The sequence below is a fragment of the Tupaia chinensis genome, unplaced genomic scaffold, assembly GCF_000334495.1.
Source record: "Tupaia chinensis unplaced genomic scaffold, TupChi_1.0 Scaffold145659_1, whole genome shotgun sequence".
Classification (NCBI taxonomy): domain Eukaryota; kingdom Metazoa; phylum Chordata; class Mammalia; order Scandentia; family Tupaiidae; genus Tupaia; species Tupaia belangeri.
The window spans coordinates 2,340,007-2,349,974 of record NW_006205516.1 but is presented as its reverse complement, the minus strand read 5'-3'; the positions used below and the strand labels follow the sequence as shown (position 1 = coordinate 2,349,974).

At 36.1% G+C, this 9,968-nt stretch overlaps 1 protein-coding gene across 6 annotated transcripts in view; it reads right to left on the bottom strand.

Moving 5' to 3' along the window:
- KLHL13 (kelch like family member 13) overlaps positions 1-9,968 on the bottom strand; it is a 137,024-nt gene that overhangs the window by 20,745 nt on the left and 106,311 nt on the right. For all 6 annotated transcript variants that reach the window (XM_027768174.1, XM_006168274.3, XM_006168271.2 and 3 more), the window contains 2 exons: positions 6,518-6,650; positions 5,776-5,972 (listed from right to left, as the gene is read on the bottom strand). In XM_027768174.1, coding sequence (XP_027623975.1) covers positions 5,776-5,972; positions 6,518-6,650 — 330 coding nt within the window. The remainder of the gene's footprint in view (positions 1-5,775; positions 5,973-6,517; positions 6,651-9,968) is intronic.

The window sequence follows — 9,968 nt, the reverse complement described above, 5'->3', positions numbered from 1 at the left end:
AGACAGAAAGCAAGAAGTCAACCCCCAGGGGGGATGGCCATGCCACAATCCCTTCTCCTCCATTCTCCTCAAGGGATCTTGGGCACTCACGCACACGCGCCTGGCATGAGTTTTAAGCCACCGGGTCCAGGACACGAACCGCGGTCGACTATGTGGGAGTCCAGCGACATAGCCGTTACACTAACTGCTGGTTCCAAGAAATTATTTTAAAGAAAGAGTATCATCAAATCTAAAAGCCAATGGCATCTTCATTCTCTGTGAAATATATTCTTACAACAAAATAAAGTAGTTGATTTCTCAGCCTTGTAGGCTAGCCTGTAATCCTCTATAACAATAATTCTGTAGGGCAAATACTAGAAACTAAAAATTTCAAATTGCAAGAAAATGATCAAAAGAAAAAATTACCCCTACCTTGTTTGTAAATCAAGGAATGAGTGCACTAGTATTTAGCATATTCTAGTTATGCACTATCGTAAGGATAAAAACTAATACAATTTTTAGAGTTACATGACTAAACGAAGGCAATTTTCCATTAATTTCATAATATATGAAAGTGTTTTATTTAACAGAGAATTTGACGTATGCTGCTTCCATCTTTTACTTCATCCTTTTGTATTCATTTCATGATACTTTTTTCCACAGCTATCAACAAGAACAAATATACCCAATTCTATAAACACCATGCTGAGCAAAAAAATGCTACTGCAAAAGATAGCGGTGAGGAAGGGGCTGGTTCTTGTTCTACTAAGCCTAAAGCTCTGTTATAGAAAACTGGTATCTCTATCCCATTAAAGGCAAGTGTGGCTTTACTAGCATATTTAAACTTACCAATCAAACTAATGTAGAGTGCTTTCTGGGTTATTTATTGATTCACACTTTGTATACCACTGTTCCTCTTCATCCACACAAATTACTTAAAATGCAATAGAATAAAATGATTTAGGGGACCAGCAGATGGTATAATGGTTATGTCAGTGGACGCCCACATAGCTGACAGTGGTTCGAGTCCCGGGCCTGGTCCCAAACCTAGTAGCTTAAAACTCATGCTGGGTGTGTGTACATGCATGCCAAAAATCCCAAGAGGAGACTGGAGGAGAAGGGACTGCAGTGTGACACCCCTCCTACCCCCAGTAGGTGATTTCTCGCTTTCTGGCTCTCTGGTAAGCTTATGCATCCTAAAACTAAAATCTCTCTTAAAAAAAAATAAAAGAATAGAGTGAATTCAAACAAAAATTGTGTTCTGGCTACAAAGGGTATAATCTCACAGTAACATTTAAAGCATAAAGTCTATTTCTTCTAAAACTTTTGGTTTCAGTGCACAATCCTTAAAACGTGAGCTCATTCTATTTAAAAATTACCTATGATAACTGAGCTTGTAGAAAAACTTAAAAAAAAACTTTCTTTGAAAAATATTTATAGTATCTTGAAACACTTGGTCTTTTTGTTGTTAATTACCAGAGAATACGTGTGCTTGCCAGAGAGAGACAGAAACAGGGCGGGGATGGAAGAGAAACCTCCCACCCCATCCACCCAGTGGATCATGGTCATGCCACAATTCCTTTTCCTTCATTTTCCCATCCTGTCAGAATTTTGGCCACACACACAAATGTGCCCAGTATGTTTTCTAAGACTCAAAGGTTGGTATTCGAACTGTAGTTGGCCACGTGGGGTCTGGCTCCCTTAGCCACTAGGCCATGGGAACAGCCCCTGTGCTTTCAGATCTTATAAGTAAAAAAGGCACTCAGGAAAATGTTTTTCCTTTTTCGGTAAATTGTTGAGAAGGAAAGGGAAAATAGAGCAAGGCTGAACACAGATCTAACTAAGAAATAGAACACATGAAAGTAAGATAAAAGAAAAGCTGAGTTTCACATGTTTCTGGAACTAATAATCTACCAAATGTTTTCAAAAACTACCATGGATTCTGAGAGCAATGATTTCCACTATAAAATCACACAGACATATCCCTGGCAAATAGGCTGAAGGATAAGTAAAGCAGAATGATACTAAGAAAAGAATTGTTTACTGAAAGTTCACAGCAAGAAACTTCCAAAACCAAGAGTAAACTAAACCAAAAAAGCTTTGCTAAAGAGAATCCTCTTCTCTATTAGAAGTGGGTATTACTGTCTCTACAGAGGATGCTATGAGTGAAGAACATAGTCTTTAAGGCAATATTAAGTGTTTGTGAATACAAAGAAATTTCAAAGAGTTAAAAAGACCACTATAGTAAATGTTTCAAATAGGGTGTTGAACCAATATTCTGCTTACTTGAAATTAGCCAATATTACAAAATTACTGTTATCTTATCTTTAAACAAAAATTATTTTAAATAGTTACTAGCAGGTGCTGTGGCAGTTAAGGTGCTTGACTCTCACATTACTGACCACAATTTGTGTCTTGATCAAATGGGCAGAAGATAATGCCAGGCATGTGTGCATGCATGCCCCAAATCCCAGGAGGAGACTAGAGAAGGGCTGTGGTGTAGCCATCTCTGTTGGGTGGATTATTTCCCACTTTCTTTCTCTTTGTCTCCCTCTGACAAGCCTACATAACCTATGGTAAAACACTAAAAACAATGACTTCAAATAAAGCTATTTAGAGCAAAACTCTTTTCTATTATTTTGATAACAACATACTAATATATTGTGCATTACTCAATTCAATTCCATTTTTTGTTTTCTGTTTTTTTAAGAGAGATTTTTGCTATAGGGCATGTGTACTTGCCAGAGAAACAGAGAGAGACACAGACCAAAAGCGAGAAATCACCCCCCCCCAGGAGAATGGCCACACCACAACCCCTCCTCCTCCATTCTCCTGAGATATTGGGCATGCACACACACCAGTCTGGTGTGATTTTGTTAATCTCTTTTAAAATTTATTTACATCTAATCACATGTCTTTACAGTGTACAGCATTTCTTTTTCCAGTGCAAATCCCATGCATGCCAGTCAAGACAGATACTACTCTATACCTTATCATCAGCAAGTAGTTTCTCATTTTTTTGTCATTTAAGCATACTTTTAGTTTTTTGCCTCCCCTTTCCCCTCGCTCCCTTCAATACGAAACTTTTTTCACATTTCATTGATTCACAAAATATATTAAACTAAATATACGGACAAAGCTAGAATCTAGTGACAAGTGCACTCTAATTTTCTTCTCAAACATTTTTTTCTTTCTCCATTTCCCCTTATTTGCCAAAAAAAAAAAATAGGTTAATCTCTATTTGGTCTGTTATTTGTACAAAGCCCCATAAGAATTCAATTTCTGAGGCAAGGCAACAGATACTATTGTATTGTTGAATTTATGCAAATAGCCATTCTGTCACAAAATAAAAATGGTCACAAATATTTTCCATTTGCAAAGTGGTCAGGAAGAGAGAAAAGTTTGTATTTCAACAAAAAAGATTAACAAATTGCTGAACCTATCAACAACTCACAAGAGAACCAAAATCCTTAAATCTGAAAGACAAAGCATAGAAGAAAATCAGTAATGTTTTAAACAAAAGTCATAGAGTTCTATTTCACCAGTTCAGTCTCATGTAATCTCTCTTTTGTTTAATTTGCAGCTTCACCGTAATCTGATCTTTCCATTTAAATCCTGGAATTTAACATTCAACATTATTATTGATATTTCTAAACTTGTCCCTACCTTTAAGTTGGCTTTTTTTTTTTTTTTTTTGGTCATTTTTGTTCTCTTATTTCTTTCTGTCTTCAGTTTTCCTGGTATGGCATTCCCTTCAGAACCCGAAGAGCTGGTCTGGCATTGGTAAATTCTTTCAGGTTTTGTTTATCTGAGAATGTTTCAGGCTCTTCTTTCCATATGAAGGATAACCTTGCCAGATATAGTATTCTTGGATAAAATTGCTTTTCACTTAACACTCTAAATATATTTTCCTATTCTTTCCTTACTTGCATTGTTTCCGATGAGAGGTCCAATGTTAGCTGATGGGATATCCCTTTGAAAGTAACTTGAAGATTCTCTCTTGCCAATTTTAGTATCTTGTCTGTGTCTGGTTTTGGTCAATCTGGCTCTGATGTGCCTTGGAGAAGATCTTCTTGGGTTGATTCTATTAAGGGTCCTTTGCATTTCTTGGGTCTGGATATTTGAACGTCTCTCTAGGTTTGGAAAGTAACTTCCAAGATTTCATGGAATAGATTATCAATGCCATTATTAGTTTCTTCACCTTCTGGGATATCGATTATCCGGATGTTTGGGTGGCTAATGGTATCTAGTATTACTCCTATGTTATTCTCATTTTGGGGGTTATTTTCTCAGTCTTTTTGGTGAATTTTTCTAGATCAGTGATTCTGTCTTCTACATCTGAGATTCAATCTTCTGTACAATCTAATCCGTTTTTAATACTTTGAAGGGAGGCTTTGATTTCCTGTATTACAGTCTTCATCTCTAACAGTTCCATTTGATTCTTTCTTGTGGTGTGTATTTCCGCTTTCAGATCATGCAAGAACTTCCTCATCTCCTGGAACTCATCTCTTTTCTTCTGTATCTTCTGGAGTTTGTTGTCTCTCTTCTCTTGCATTTCTTTAGCTTTGTCACTATGAATATTCTAAGTTCTTCATATGACATTTCTACTCATTCCATTGTACTGTCTGTGAAATATGAAGGGCAGTTCTTTCCCCTTGGCAGAGAGATATTTTCTTGGTTTCCCATATTTCTTGTGTCTCTGTGTGATTTCTGGTCACCTGATGGATTATATGTTACTTCCTACTTTCTTGGCATTAATTCTGAGTGTTAGAGGTCTCACTTGGCTAGGAGTTGGGCCAGAAGGAGAGTTTTGGAGCAGAGACTTAGGTTTTCCAATTAAAGGGGCAGAGCTGGGCCACCTCATGTCCACATGGATGCTCACTTCTCTGGGAACTGGGCCAGAAAGAGAGCTTTGGGGAAGAGGCTTAGGCTTTCTGGTTAAAAGGGGCAGAGCTGGGGCATCTCAGATGCACATGGATTCTCGCTTCACTAGGAGTTGCACCAGAAGGCCTGGTGTCATTTTTAAGCCTCCAGGTCTGGAACTTGAACTGCAGTTGGCCATGTGGGAGTCCAGCACTGAACCACCACACCACCCACTAGCCCCTGGTATTAGTTCTTCTTAAGGTCAAGGTCCCATAATAAAAAAAAAAAAAAAATTACCAAGCTTATTTAAAAGACTTCTAGATGCTCAGATACGTTTCCATAGAATTACATGGAAAAGCCGGCTTGTATAAAATCATTAAGGTGAATAAACCAGATTATAATCAATAACATTATCAAACAGGTTAAGGTATATATCTTTATCAAACACTTTTTTATAGAGAGATTTTCTTATAGGACACGTGTACTCACCAGAGAGAGAAGAGACAGAGAGACAGAAAGTGAGAAATCACTTCCCATGTGGCATGATCACAATGCCATCCCTTTTTCTCATTCTACTTTCAATATTTTGGGCATGCACATGCACTTGGCATGAGTTTCAAGCACCCGGGTCTGGGACTTGAACTGCAGTCAATTACATGGGAGTCCTGTAACATAACCATTCTGCCATCTGCTGGTCCCAAAACACTTTTAATATATGTTGTCATTTGATTCCGCAGAACATTTTTATTAAATGGTTCCATATTCTAAAAATTCACCTTTCTTAACCTCAACTGGCATCCAGATCACACATATCATAACACTTCTTTCAAATGGTGGGATTCTCACATGTATACATGACAGATATCATGAATCCTACTCTAATTAGTCTGTAACAGTCTACCACAGGAAAAATAAGATTTGAAAACATCTTACCCCAGATATGAGAAATACTTTACAAAAGTCCAAAACCGGCAGAATCTGTAGAAAGCTGGCAGCTTCCAGAGTGTCTTGAAGGTTGTCCATATTAAGAGAAAGCTTTGCCGTGTAAATGAAATCAATAATTTTTCTTAGACCGACTTTGCTCACGCCATGAAGCTTAATGCACATTAAATCTTGTTCTTTCATTCCACCTTAAAGAAAAAGACATTCAATTAAATGAAAGTGGATAATTAAGGTCAAACCCACTTCTCCTGCTAATTAGATGCAATAAAATCAAGGAAAAGTCTTAGTATTAAAAGCATCAGTATCAGAGTCAGGCTTCTGCATATTTTACAGTTAAAAGAGAGTACTTAAAAAGGAGTGTCTCTATACTAATGGAGGTCATATATGATGCAAGTGCTTCTAAAATGTTCTCCTGTCACTTCCTATCTTTTGATGGATTAAGGATTGTATTAGCAGGCCTCAGAGTCTCTGATGGCTCATTCAGATAAGAGTCTTAAAAAGGAAAGCTGTGAAATAGAAGCGGATGGTATTAAGGAAAGTGTACCAATTACTTATATTAAAACAGTGCCACCTGCAATCATATGTACTGATGTATAATCTATCTGCAACTGTTTCCTCTTATAAATAGACAGACCAAAAAAAAAATACTTGAGTTTCATGTTAGAAATACAAAGTTGCAACATATTTTTCACACCATTTTAATGCGAATGCAGAGTTTAAAAAGGCAAACTACCTGTGAACATAGCCTTGAAGTAATCGCTAGCAGATGCCATCATGACTCTATGCACAGGAAAGGCATCATCTGTGTCACCTGGCATCAGGGTCACATCACAAAGCAATCCTTCAAGTCGAAGCTGGTCAAAGCCCTACAACAAGAACAGGAGTTGAGCCACTGATCATGGCAAAATGAGGTTACAAATCGCTGTGTGCCAAAATCCAGTTGACATATTAATGTGGTACCACCATGCATATTCGAATATAAAGCTAACCGAGTAATAATGCAAGGAAAAAAGAAACAATGAACAGCGTTTTTGGTATGTAGAAATGTATATTTTTCTTTCACTATAAGAATAAGATAAAATTGAGACTAATTTAGATTAAAAATATAGAAAGAGTAAAAATATTCATTTATTTACACACTTATTAAATTTTATATTATTTTAGAAAATAATTACTATGGATACTTCTGGTTTTCCATCTGTAAAACGAAAGCATTAAATTGTCCAACATTCCTTTCCATGATAATTTTTAAAAATTTACTACAGGGTATGTGCACTTGTCAGAGAGACAGAGGAGCTCACCAAAGAGAGAGAAAAACAGAGAAAATGAGAGAGCACCCTCCCAGGGAGGATGGCCACACTGCAATCCCTTTCCCACTCATTTAGGATTTGGGGCACACATGTGCATGCACACCATGTGTTTTCAAGCTGCCGAGTCTGAGACTTGATCCACACATGCAGTCATCCATGTGGGATCCAGCCACCTCAACCACTGTGCCACCAGTTGGGCCATTTCGTGAAAATACTTTCTTTTGTTTTTTTTTTTTAATTTTTTTATGATTATTTTTATGATTTTTAAATTTGCAACACTGCACATGCACTCATGAGAGAGAGAGAGGGAGAGAGAGAGAGAGAGAGAAAGCAGAAAAGTGAGAAAGCAAGCCACCAGATCCAGGACTCGAACCATGGCCAGCCATGTGGGAGTCCAGTGCCTTAACCACCACACCACCTGCTGGCCTCCTAAGATAATATTTTTATAGTCCTTTTATAGTGTTTTATTAAATATTTGTAACTTCTTTTAGAAAGAAAGGTAGAGAGCATCAGCATTAAATGCAAGAAAAGAGTTATTTCTGCCAGTTGGATTGTTCCATCTCTTTGAGAATCAGGGTTGTGCTTAGACATTCCTGCACTCTGTATATTGTTACTGCTTGACCAATTACCTTTCAAGTTTCATGTTTGATATTTAATTTTCTCTGGTAAAGGAAGCTAAAAGAGCCCCAACATAAGATTTAGTGTCCCCTAACAGCTAAAGGTTTAATGGAGAATTAACAGGCTAGCACCCACAGTTCCCAGGAGAGACAGAGCTCTGATGAGAAGAATTCCTGTTAATTAACTCTTCCACCTACAAGCCTGGTGGTCCCAACCAATAACAAATGGGTAGTTGTTCCTTTTGTCCGCTCTTGGGAGAATGAGACACTTTTAAGAATATAACAGGCTGATTCCACAATATACATTTTCAAAACGTCATGTTTTTCACAATAAACACTTAAAAAAGAAAAGATTATAATAGGTTGATAAAATACACAAAAAGATGATAATATACAGTTTAATAAAGAGGTAAAAATAGATTAGCAAGATTGAGTCTATGTTTCAAAGATAGAAATGTTTCATTTTAAATAAACAGGAAGATATTCATATAGATTACATTTTAATAGTATAATAATGTAGTATAATAAGGACCAATAGCAAGGATTAATCTATCTCCTTCAGAATATTTGAATTACTTCAAATAAAACTTCAAATAAAGTTGTTTCATGGATCTAAGAAGCAAAAGGTGTAACAAAACTAAGAATGAAGTTTTTAAAAGATTAATCCATACATATGAATAATATAAACCTTAGTATAAACTTTTCATAATAATTTAAAAATCATTTTTCATAAAAAATGCTTGGATCTATAGAATGGGGACTTCAAAAAAATTCTTATCCAGCCATATTCAAGAGAGAGAGAAGTATTTTTGTTCCAAATATATTAATATAATACACACACATTTTAGAACAAGATTATGTATCATATTTTCTTTCTTTAACAATAATTGATGTATGTTTTTGTTCACAAATATCCCCTTCCCATAGTATTATTACAAATATTGTCTACCCCACTATTTTTACTTTACATTGGTAATTTATCTGCTTTGCCTGTTTTTCAGAAAAGTGTAAGAATAATAGTTTATCTTATAACAAGAAATGCATTTTTTCAGGGACCAGCAGTTGGCATAATGGCTATGTCGCTGGACTTCCATGTAGTGGACTGCAGTTCGAGTCCCAGACCCAGTGGCTTAAACTCACGCCACGTGCATGTGCATGTTTGCCCAAGATCCCGAGAGGAGAATGGAGGAGAAGAGATTGCAGCGTAGCCATCCCCCCTGGGGTGGGTGATTTCTTGCTTTCTGTCTCTATCTCTCTCTTGACTTTCTGGCAAGCGCATGCACACTATAGCAAAAACCTCTCAAAAAAAAAAAAAAGAAAAAGAAAAAAAAGAAATACATTTTTTAGTGGATTAGTCTCATACTAAGGCAAGCATATTTAAAATTCATATATTAGATTTAAATTGCTGTAAGTTTATGAGAATCACTTTTCAAATGAGTATTGGAAAGTACTGGAGGAGGACACAGGGAAATAGGGATAAGATAGGCAAGCAATTGAGAGGGATCAAATCATCAACTGGAAGAGCTGAGGGACTAGCATCTTTGATTTCCCTAGTGCTTAGTACACCACTGACACTTAATAACTGTTCAGGTTATTTTAAGCTTAATACAATGAAAAAAAAATTGACCCAGTGTTTTATGGGACACAGAAATGGATTATTATCTGTTGATGATAACGTGTATAGTATCCTCAGCTGGACTGGTGTGAAGTGTATTCATGTTGGGTAAATTCACTTTACAAGCTAAGTGATGTATAGTAATTTAATGTGTAAAAATAAAATAAAATGAAAAATATACTTAAAAAAAAGAAGAAAAAATATTTTTAAAAAAAGTTCTGTCACATTGGACAGAACCTTAATTTTGTGGCATGTTAATTAGAAACCTAAGACATCTATGAAAGCTCTTCCAATAATAAAATCAATTGTACTTAAAGAGCTTGTTTGTGTTAGATGGTAAAGGAACTAAGTCAGAAGGTGGCTCGCTAGGGCATTGTGCTTTTCTTCTTCTCTCAAATTTCAGATTAAAAAATTAAATACATGCTTAATTCAAAATACAGAAGGACATAAGTTGAAAACAAGATGTCTACCTCTTCTACTTACTAGAAATAACTACTGCTAATTAGTATATATACTTCAAGATGTCATTCTATACATAGAAATATTCTACATTATACCTTATGTATAAAGGATTTTCTTAAAAGTGGGATACTATACTTAGCTGTAGTGTATTTTGGGGGGGGGGGGGGAGTGTTTTCTATA